The sequence below is a fragment of the Apus apus genome, chromosome 2 (assembly GCF_020740795.1).
Source record: "Apus apus isolate bApuApu2 chromosome 2, bApuApu2.pri.cur, whole genome shotgun sequence".
Classification (NCBI taxonomy): Eukaryota; Metazoa; Chordata; class Aves; order Apodiformes; family Apodidae; genus Apus; species Apus apus.
The window spans coordinates 31,446,523-31,458,554 of NC_067283.1; the positions used below are offsets into that span (position 1 = coordinate 31,446,523).

Genomic DNA, 12,032 nt, shown 5'->3' on the forward strand with positions numbered 1-12,032 from the left:
AATTTTAATTTAAAAAATAAAGCTAATTTTAATTATAGCATCATAGTTTAACTACAAATATTATTTGTTGGATTGATGCCATAAGTGATCAGGGTTATGTCAAATATCTGTAAATAACATGAGTGTATGTTACACTGATGTGCAAATAGGAAGAGAATCTGGGATAATAATGGTTAGTGATGATAAGAAGTGAAACAACCTCATGTTTCAACTTATCTCCAGCCCTTAAGGATGAGCAAAAAGGACGTTATCTCACATCTGCCTCATACAAGATTCCATATACCTAACTCCAAAGCATCTGGTGTGGGCCACAGTCAAAAACAGGATACTGAGCTAAATATATCCCAAGCTCCCTGTGCAATATCCGTGAGCTTTCTACATTCTCATGCAGCAGATGTGAAACATGCTGGTAATATCTATTCTGCTTTAATTATTTCTACTACTGTATTTGAACACTAGGTTTTGGTCACCTCACCAAGCAATTGCTGAAGCTAGCGGATGGCCGTGTGGTGCTGGCACTGGAGGGAGGACATGACCTTACTGCCATCTGTGATGCATCTGAAGCCTGTATAAATGCCCTTTTAGGAAATGAGGTAAAACATAAATCATAGTAGGTGGAGAGAATGATCCAAGTTTGCTGAAATTCCTGTAGTTTATTTTCTTTTAATAACAATAGCATTAGTCCTTTTTTTTTCATTTGATATAAAACCCATGCAATTTGACCAATTAGAAATGAGCCAACCTCAGATGGGCTGGTTTGGATAAATGCCTCTAAATTAGACAATTATATAAAACCTTTAGTGGTTGCCTAAATTATTCCCAGTTCTGAGTAAGATTTAATACCTCAAAATTACTCTGGGTGATCTTGTGCTGCGTACCAGACTTGACATCATTGGCAGTCATTGGTGTGAATATCATCTATCAGTATCAAATCTTCCAGCCAGCTATCATGGAAAGAAAATGGCTTTTGCAAGGTATCTGGTAATCTTAGAAACTGGATACTTGCAAAGACACATTTTTTGCAGTGTTTTTGACACTTCATCTGGCATGTGAAAGAACATATTTCAGAGGTTTTTGAAATTGAAAAAAGTTAATAAAATGTGTCCAGGAGTTAAAAAAAAAAAAAAAAAGTTATAAATGAAGATTCACGTTGATCTGTATGGAATTTCATTGGAGTGTACAAGATTTATCAGATAGTGTATAAATTATCTAAAACATTTGAGAGTGGACTATCAGACTAAGAAAATATGAGGACATCTTATTTATGTACACAAACACAAGCATTCATATTAGTGAAAACTGGTTTTGTTGTCCATTAGAAAATATCTTTTCTCCTACGAATATGTTGAGAAGGAATATAAGCTTGCTGAAGGCATAGACAAAATAACTTATGAATGGACAAAAGCCTTTACCACAAATCATGAATTTTGACAGATCTTGTTATGAAGTACAGTGTGTTCCTTTTTGGTTTTGTTTTGTTCTGTTTTTTCCCCAGGGGAGGTGGTAATAACTATATAATCTCTCCAATCAAATGTATTAGTGCCAAATCACAAGCTAGTCTGATGGGTTGCTTGCACTTCAAGATATCATACCTATGTGCATACATGTGAAGTAACGTGTCTTGTAATGGATGTCAGAGAAAAGGATTTTCTAAATGTTTGCTGAATGTTTTCTAAATCTTTTTAAATTATTATTTTTTAAAAAACTTTATGGCCCATTGTGGAAAATATTTTTATGCTAATTATTTTTTACCTTACACATGCAATGGATAAAGTGATATATTTTCCAAAAATATTCTCAGAAACGTAAAGGCATAGACATGTACACACACACACAAAAAAGGGGGGTTTTGTAGGATTTTATCTACTATCAGCTACAACAAATCCCATAAGGAGAGTGTGGTGACATGCACTATTAAAATAGATGCTCAGCTCAATATTGGTCCTTTTATTTAGGTGCTGAAATATGGGTTACAAAACCTAGTTTGAGGCATTTGATAATCTTAGTAAATGCAGTATTGTCTTCCTCATCAGCTGCCATTCCAGGGCACTTTCATCAACATTCTCTATTATCTTCTTCCCTGTGATAGTATCTTATGGCACCAGTTGCTTTTCATAACCCTTCTAAATCCATTCTCTGAAATTTTTACCCTTTTGGGACTAATACAAGTGACACAGTAGTGATGATACAATGTGTCTTCCTCTGTGCAGATGCCTGGATCCTTCTATCCAGTTATGACCATTTGGTGGTGCTACCCATTTATGAAAACAGCCTTGTTTTGTTTTAAAACTACATCACACCCAACTACTACTTCTGCAGTCACTGACTAGCCATCATACAAGAAAAAATGCCAATTCTGAGGAAAAGGAAGGGGATAAGTGTATCAAAGTAGAGACTTTCTTCCATTTTATTTTAGAGTAAGTAGAGACCAGGAAATTAGATAAATTATGAGTCTATTTGTTTGCAAAATATAGCAAAACAAATTTCAGAAGACAGAAGAATGTAATAATGTAACCACACTGTATTTTTTAAATTCACTTGTAAATGAATATGATCATTAATAACTTGAAACGTCTCAAGCAATAAGCATTATTCTCATGTGCTGTTACTCACAGTTTTGTCTCCAGAGACATGCATTAAATGGCCTAGTGTGGCAGAATTTCAAAAAGAAAATATGCTGTGGCCACTAAGAAGAGAAAAAGACTCCAGAGAAGGTGCTGTCAACAGCACTACCATACGAAGCTGTTTTTTGCTTTAAAGAATAAGTAAAGGTGCTGCCAAAGAATAGACACTAATGAGGGACTCTGATACCTAGTTGCATGTCTATTGACTTCTGTAGATTTATGGTAATCTATATCTCACACACCGTAGCAAATACACATTGCTTGATTTCAGCATAATATCCATCTGCCCTTCACTTTTACAAATAATGATATGTAGTGCAATCCTGGTTTAAAAACATTAGCAAGATGAAATTCCATTTCTAAATACTACACATGCAATTGAACTCAAATTAGAAAGGTTGGGAAAGGCCTTTGGAAGTTACTCTGCAGTTTGTCAGATGTATTTATTCATGTGCTGAGGATTAGAATTAAATAACATTTTGCAGGAGTTCTTGAAAACTTCTTCTTTTCTTTTATTGTTTTTGGCCAAGACTTTTCAATACAGAAATTCACTGTTTCATATGTTCTATTACTAGCTTCCATGGAGAGCTGGTCTGATATGTAGAGGTAACATCAAACTTGGAAGTGAAAAATACTTTCTTTTCTTAAGTTGTCTCTGAACACCAAGAAGGTAAACACATTGACATCCAAAATAGATATATTTTGCTCTTACTTTCATGTGGCCTGCAGCACAGTGATCTGTTTAGCAAGATAATTTTGCACTCTTTTCTTAACAAATGCAAGTGGAGCCACTCGGAATAAAATACACTATCAAGTTAATCTTCTTTAAAAAATTTGAGCACGGCACAGGAAATTCCTGCATATAGTTGCTGATTTTGAAGACAACAAAAACAAAACTATTTAAAAGGTCTCTTTTTTTGGAAGAGCTCAGAATTTAAATCAGCTATCAACTCCGTCTATGTGTGGTTAATACTTTTTAACTTCTCTACAGAAGTACTTTAGAACAATAATTTCAAATTTTGACAGAAATGCAAATAATTGTTGGATTCCCCCAACTGGAGATACTTCAGTTGTTCATTGTTTCTTTCTAAGAACTTCCAATTCCCTAAACAGAGGTGCCTGGTGCCTTTTTAGATACCTTAGGGTGTTCAGGACATGGGCCCAGGACTGGTAGATGTAACACAGAACTTAGAGGAGACACACAACCTCTTTGAGTGGCAACTAGAGATCAGACAAGACACCGCATAGTATCTAAAATGGCTCAGTCTTGGTTTTGTGATGAGAAGACTAGAAAGAAGACTAGAAAGATAAATTTTATAAAGGCAAAATTATTAATTAGAAAGTTTACATATAACATTCCTTTAAAAAACCCACAAGATTTCAGGATCTCAGTTTTTCTTGCCCAGGTTTCTTTATACAAGCAGAAAATTTCCATGTCACTTCAACAAAAAAACATTTGACCATTTGTAGAGCTAATTAGGAGCCCTGCAGGTTATCTCCTTGGAATGAAATCATCCTAAGAGGTGAGAAGAGATTAAGCAGCTGGATTCCCTTGAATCCAAAATGAAAATATAGAAATCCTTCTGAAAGGTAAAAGGGTGGGGTGAGCATCAGTTGCTTTAAAATATCCCTGAATTTTCTCAACATGATTTGAGAACTTGTCCATTAAAAGAGCATCTGTCAAAACAAAGGAAATTATGGATTTAGATAATTAGAAAAGAGACATTGCTTTTAAACCTAAGTATTTCTGAGATTTCTTGTGCTTAAAATTAAACCATCTGATTTATTGTGATCCTCTTTAAATGATTTTACAGTTTTTCACAGATTGGTTGCATAGTTTCAAATACTTATTTTTAAAGCCTATATATGTATATTACTTCAATTAAGAAAACCATGAAATGTTAAGATTTGTATGTTATTCCAAAGAGTGTGTGAAAACTGGCTTGAATATAGAGGTTTTTCCCCAAAGTCTTTGTCATGGAGAATGGAAATTCCATGCTATTTTGTCCACCCTAGCTTCAGTGCTATAAAGACCTCTGTTATGCCTTTTGGTGCCAAGTGGTGCTGAGGAAGGCTGCTCTCTGCATGCAAGGATAGGTTCTGGTTTCTTTCCTCTACATTACTTTTGAAAAGGCGCTGCTGAGATTTAAAAACCCTCCGGGTTAAGCTTTCCTTGAGTTCAGTATCCTATATCTTGCAGCTTATTTCCAACATAACTGCATTCAGTTGGAGGCTCTTCTGAAGTCAGAGAAAGTAATAATTCCTTCAAGCACAAAACTCTTTGGAGTCAAAAAGTGAGGATCTAGTTCTTCCTTCATCCCACCCCTTTTCAAGCAGCCAGGTAGGGTGTTTCCATGGGACACAGAAGTCAGTCTATCATCATGGTCCCTCTGTTCTGTCTACAGTTTTGGGGAGTGTCTCTTAGCTCTACATGGTACAGCAGTTTGCTATGGTCTATGAGAAGTGATAATTAGTCACAGACAGGGTCATGCTCTTCTTTGCATAGAGGAAACAGAGAAGTGCAGTCCTCAGTGTGCTCTGCCCAGCGGGACCTTGCAACAAAGGCACAGAGAGGATGCATGTCTGCTTTCATTAACTCTGGCAGCCAAGGCTGAATTTGGCCCTATGTGCAAAAACATTTTAAAATGACTAAATTTAACATCTTCTAGTAAATATTCTTCTGGCTTGAATTTCACTCTGAAGCAGAATTTGACAAAACACTGTGATTGGTTGGCTCCCAAGCCTGCTTGAAAACTTACACTGGACAATTTTCTACCAGAGTGTGAAGTATGTGCTTCTTTCTTGTAATCTGTTGAGCTGGCATTTAGGAGGGGATGGTAATTTAAATGGAAAGCTCATACTCTGCAGCTTTCCTGCTGATGATGAAAAGTTGGCATTTTCTCCTTTGTGGAATTCAGTGTGAATCTGGGGCTGCCTGCCAGCTAGGCAGTGAGCTCTGCCAAGAGGGCCTGGACTGCGTTTAAAAGGGGTTATTTGCCAGAACAGGTAAGCATTTCTCTCTCCAAAAATGGAAATATTAATGGAAGTGAATATGGCACAAGATCAATTTTAAATTGCATGGTAAACTTGGTCAAAATTTCCCATCCTCATTGTTAATGTAGGTCTAATACTAGAAAATAATTAACACTGAGTTTGAGCCACCTGTTGACTGCTGCTTGTATTAACCCAGAGTCCAGAAATTGGCCCAGAAATAGATAGTTAGGTGGAGTAGGAAACTGGAGCAATGTATGTGCCAGAGGTCAACATGGTGACATCAAAATCCCCAAGGTGGGCAGTGCAAGTCAGGAAGTGGCTTGACCAAGGAAACAGAATATTCTGATTACAAAATTACATATTTCCAAGGCATCCTTTGTTTTTCAGGGACTGGTAGGTCTTAATGATCTTTTGTGCCTTTGAACTTGTTTCCTGCTGAAAACTGCCTTGTTTATGTACCTCATTGTAACAGTGGATCACAAAACTACCTCCCTAGAACGCTTATATATCAATGCCAAGTGTAGAAACCTCGAGAAGATTACTAATGTAAGAATACAGAAGACCTGAGATGACTGAACTTAGTCCTCTGCTGCAACCCTGAGGGCAGCAAAGCCCAGTCTTTGTGCTGATACGCTTCTTGCACAGTGTGTCTGGGAAAGGGAGGTTGTAGTACATCCTCCTGCAACTTCAGCATCCCTGAGGAACCTGCCTGCTTTCTCCCCTTCCTCTCCTTCTGCCAGGAATGCTCCTTACCTTATGCTTGCAATTGCCTCACGTTTCAGTTATCTCTAACTGCATTCTACAACAATCTTCTCTGAAGCTAATTTTGGTGCTTTAAGACATGACAGGACTAGAATTTCTAGATTTTCCAGCTCAGTACAGACTGCTGTACTTTCAGATTCTGTCCAAGGATCATTTCAGATCACCTCCTGGGCACATGAAATTTCCATCATTAATTCCTTCTTCAAACATTTGTTGATATGCCTCTGGCAAACTGCAGCAGCCCAAGTGATTTTTTGCCTATTTACATTGTTTGTACTACTTTTAAAATGATTAGTGGACACAGCTTCTACTTTCATCTGCTACTTTGGGCACAAAAGCCCAATTCAGCCATGTAAAAGCTTTGAAAATGTGACCTTTTGTGTCTGGTCCAAAGTGTCTCTCCAGTGGCTTGGTTAATTTCTGCACTGACTTGGGCTGTTCTTCTCTGAAAGATTTCTTTCCTGACAGTGTATTTCCAGTGCTCTTTTTAGCTTCCTTTCTGTTATTCTTCAGATGTAAAAAATACACTTCGTGATCTGAATGCCAGTAAATGTAGTAGGGAAGGTGATGGTGCCATATATGCCAGGTGTAGCATAATTTCTTCTGTTCACTGTTGGTTCTAACTGCTGATATTTTCCAGTGACCCCCTGTGTCTATACAGTTGTATCCAACCCGTGGACAGCTGCCAACAGAAACCATTCTTTCAAATGCAGACAGCCTCATTTCAAAGCATATAGAAATAGCTGCCATAAGCCCCTGGCTTTATTTCTACAGTTTTTATTATAGTACTGCATTTGGGATGAGCAGGGTGTATGAAGTAATGAACTTACGTCTGGAGCCTGGTAAGTTTTCCCTGGTATGGAAGAGGATCCAAGTTATGCCTGGCTATTACTAAAAGTGAGGCAGAATAGCTCTGGAGCAGAAACCAAGCTGGAGATGCAACATGGAAGTTTTGTGGAAAAAAGAGTTCAGGAAATGATCAAACATGACTATTTTACTCACAACACCTAAAGATCTGTTAGTAGAACTCACAGATGGAGAAATGATTGGGATAATTGTTGGCTGTTTGACCTTTTTTATTCTTTTCTTCAATGATTCGTCATCTTGTCTTGATCTCTAAAAAAACATCTGCCACTTCTAACTATTCGTCTGATATGTCCAGATATACAAATGTAGCCTACTTGTTAAACAACTGGTAAATAAGGGGTGTCTCATATATTAGGAAAAATCAATAACATTTTTGGGCTTCTGCAAAAACCCAGCTCTGAAGAGGCAAGAAAAATGTTCATCTTTTAATAGGAAATCCCCTCTGGCTATCTCTATTTCAGTTGCTCCCAGCTTAATAATTAGTGCAAGAGGTCTGCAGGAAGAGTCTCAGGGAACTCAAACAGTAGAGCAAGACACAGCTCTCAGATCTTGCAGTCTGGCAATGACATACCTTGTACTGTTATTCCTACTGTTACAGCCCAGAGCTATTTTCTCCTACTTCAGGGAAGTGAATTGGTCATCAAAGCCTCAGGAATTAGGAAATTGTGAAAACAGAATCTTAAGCTGCTATTCCCTCCCCCGTCTGTGTTCCTGCACCCAGTACAACCAAACAGAACCTCAGGATTTTGTCCTCTCCCTGGCCAAATGACAGGTTGCTTTAAACAGAAAATAACAAGTGATAAAAGCAAGTGCTACTTATTCACATAGCCCAAGGTATGGATAATTAGGATTATTACATGGATTATTGTTATAAAACTTGTGAAGCTTGATCTCTTGGTGGGCATTTTCATAAATACACAGTTTTCCCCTATGGACCTGCAAGAATTACCAGATAGAGTAACCTGTGAAGATCATTACATGAATGTGGTTTGAGAATTGCAATTGTATCTGTAACTATTATTTTTATTGTAATTGCTCTCTTTGTTCTAATCCTTTATACATGTTAAATAGCAACAATCTTCCTTTGCAGTTTGGCCTCCTTGGTAAACAAGTAGAGTTGGGACCCATTCAGGTCCTACCAGCACTTCTCTGCACGCTTGCTCCCTGCCCGGAATGGAGTGATTTATGCTATTTGAAAACAAAACATAGTGCTATCATTTGTAGCCACAAGGAAATCTTCCAGCTGCAATCCCATATGGGATTCTAGGGAAATAATGACATGAACAGCCCTGTTCATTTTACTTACCAAGACTCCAAAAGACTGGTGATATTTGCAATGTCTTTATCACTGACAGGCATTCACTGCTGATCCCAATGTTGGGATCCCAGAAGTTCTAGAATTTGTAGCTGAGCTTGCTTAAAATAGCATCACTGAGGGAGTATCTACACTGCAGTTACTTCCCACTTCGTGTACTTGAATCAAAGCTGATTTTATCTAGTTGGTGGGCAGCAATGCAGTGGTAGGAACCTGGAGGACAATACGTGATGGCTACTGAACTATTAACTTCACAGAGGAAGCTCCTTGGGTGGGCTTTGCTTGACCTAGTTTAAAGTAGACCCAGGCATGCTTAAGAGAGGAGTTTTGTCTGCAGGACAGATGTCTCCTGTCAACAGTGGTTGAACTTCCTTGGATTTAGAGAGGAGTATTATTTAGCACTGATATTTCTCCTTCTTGCCTACCTTGACATGGTTGCTACTGCTGGCTCAGCAGGAAGCACGGCTCCAGCTCAGTCTTAGCAGCCTGTGTGGGGAAGCAGAGAAACTGGCTCCTCTCTAAGTGTAGTTCAAGGAGACTTTAATTATTACAGTACAAGAGGAGGCATTTAGCCCAAACAATGTTTCACCATGTTTCTGGGAGAAAACATGGAAGGTGGACAAAAAAGTATATGGTTGAAGTTCAAAATGCAGCTTGCTTGATGTATCTATCCTTTTCAAAATAACTGTACAGTAAGTGAACACTTCCTTCTGCTAGTTTACTATGATGCCACCCTACTCAAAGAACATACAATTAAAACTGGCTAATTAAAATGCAGCTATATAAAAAACTTAAAGAACTCTTACTGCTGATCTGCATAACCATTTTTATCTACTATTTAACTTGAAATTAATGCAAAGCCAGTAAAAGCAGCTGTGTTTTATGGTTTTCCCCTATAAACTTTAAAATGTGTAAGATGGTGAGATGTAATAACACTAGAAAAATAAAGATAATAGAAATGTACACTTCAGTTCCAGTGTGGCTTCATCACAGTTCTGTTTGTAGTGCCCAGCTGCGTATACAGACACAGTGGAATTTGGTTTGTGAGGAACCTACAAAACTTACACAAATAACTAGCATTTTTTTAATGAATAATACGCAGACATGCACCTGCTTCAGAGACTCTATAGATTAGTCTTGCAGCCAATAGAAAAGCCCCTTGGAATTCAATTACATGGCTGGAAAACAGAAAACAAAATCATGGCTATACTTTTAGAACTGATACCAGCAAAATGTTAACCAGTTCTTGGACTGAGCTTTTCCTGAGGATTAGATTGTTTTAGTTTGTTTTACTTCCCTGTGGCTTATTGGAAATTTATATTATTCTATTCTATTCTTGCAGCTGGAGCCTCTCCCGGAAGATATTGTGCATCAAATCCCAAATATGAATGCAATAGCTTCTTTAAAAAAGACCACTGAAATTCAAAGTATGTTTCTCAGTTTGGGTTAGTGGGTTTGGGGTATTTTTTATTATTATTATTAATTAATGTCATAGACATCGAACTATTGTTTCAGAGAAAAGAGTGGGGAAATGTTTTATGTATGAGCCAAAATGTGTGTGTGTGTATATATATGCTTTTATTTTTGTTTTTGGTTTGTTTTTTTTACACATCTGTGCTTCTGCTATGTATTTAGCCCTGAAAACCTAAGCTATTGAAATTATTTAGAGCTTTCTGATTCCTGAATATTCCCAAACCTTTCCATTCCAGAGCAGCTTGGATGAAATAGATGTTGGTCTGTGAGGGACAGAAACACACAGGTAAATCAGGGCTCTAACAATTACTGTCTCCAGATTCTGTTTGTGCAGCTCTTTACAAGTTGCTCACTTTGAGATGTATAGAAGCTCGAGATAAGGTTAAAAAGCTTAAAATAGGCACTGATTCATGGAGCCATGCTAACAAATCCGTTATTTGATTCTGTTTCTGGTGTAGAAAGTGCTTGATTGCTTCACGTGTGTGTCCTGACCCTAACCTTTTACTACCCAGATGCTTAAGAGTATTTGCTCTGGTCTCGTTGAAATATTTTCCCTTTGCCATCAGTTGTCTTGATCCAACTGCACAGATTTCTCTTAACTTTAATTTCTCTTAAACTCCTGTTCTTTGCCATTTTATCAAGGCAGTGGGACTTCCTGACTTCTACTCTTTGCTGGCTCCTTAACAATAAGGAATGGATAAGAAATGTTTTTCTTCATATTTGATGAATAAAAAATAATTGGGATTCCTCTACATCAAATAAATGCCATTTTAAAAAGGGATATCATGCATTATCCACTGATCATGCAGTACCTCTCAATCTGATTGTAGTTGTAAAGTGACAAAGAAAATTTATTGTAGGTATATGTTATCTTTCATATCCAGTAGTCACCTAGATAAACAAATGCTCTAAATAAATCACCTGTGTATGAAAAAATCCAGTAGATAACTCTTTGCTGAGTGACGTGTCTTAGGGTAGCTGATGAGTTACTATATTCCTTAAAATTCCCTGTTAATAATCTGCAAATGATCTGGAAGGAATCAGTAAGCTAAGGAAATTTGTGTGCTATGCAAGATAGAACAGATTCATGAATTATAATAAGAACCACAAGCTGCGCATAACCACGGACATGAGGAAAGGATATGCAATTCTGTTTGAAAAAAGACAGGTATTTAATAAAAAATACGTCTGAAACAAACCAAAAAAGAGGGTGAAACAAAAAAATAATACTGGCTCTAGAAAGTCATAGTGTCTTACTAGAAATGCTCACAAATGTTGGCAGTTCAGAAAGAAGGAATGGATTTCGGAAGAAATATATATATTTTTTGTCTTACAACATGGTCCAGAACTCTGCAGAGAGGCTTCATTTTGTCACACTTTGGTTTGAGCTGAACTGGTCCAGTCATGGCATGTCAGTGGGCTCTTCTGAAGCCTGTCAGCCTGCTCAGCGTTTGGAGTTATTTATACACAAAATTCTCTCTTCTCTTGCAGCTATTACCTATAATGTTATGCATACCTAATTTTGTCTGGAAAGAGACCAGGTATTAGAAAGGAATATTCTTGAATGACAGAAAGGAGCACTGAGGAAGTTCAGTGCACCCTTATGGAGGATATATTTCAAGATGGAATTAACAGAAGCGAGTAGGTGTTATAGAGAGTTGAAAAGCATTGGGCTGTGGAGTAACACCTCAGGAGACACTGAGAAAGCTGGATTTGTTTGGATTATTGCTTTTGTGTATATTGGGTCTATATATCAGTGATCCAACATTCTTAATGAATGGCATCAATATTTCAGACCAAAAAAAAAATGGTCCTTCCTCTGTGTTTCTTGCAAAAAAAACCCCAAACCTGAAGATACAATACTTAGTGAGACAATGAGAGGAAAAAACTTTTTCTAACAAGAATGGAATTTGTGTAGATGCTTTGTTTGTGACAGTGATCCAAAGCTCCTTTAGAAATGTAATGTAATACATTTGGAAATAGTAATTCCCACACCC

General features: G+C 37.4%; 1 protein-coding gene across 1 annotated transcript in view; it reads left to right on the forward strand.

Annotated features, from left to right (window-relative positions):
• Positions 1–12,032, forward strand: part of HDAC9 (histone deacetylase 9) — a 286,192-nt gene that overhangs the window by 255,044 nt on the left and 19,116 nt on the right. Inside the window, exons 22-23 of the mRNA XM_051609619.1 lie at positions 460–593; positions 9,905–9,989. Coding sequence (XP_051465579.1) covers positions 460–593; positions 9,905–9,989 — 219 coding nt within the window. The remainder of the gene's footprint in view (positions 1–459; positions 594–9,904; positions 9,990–12,032) is intronic.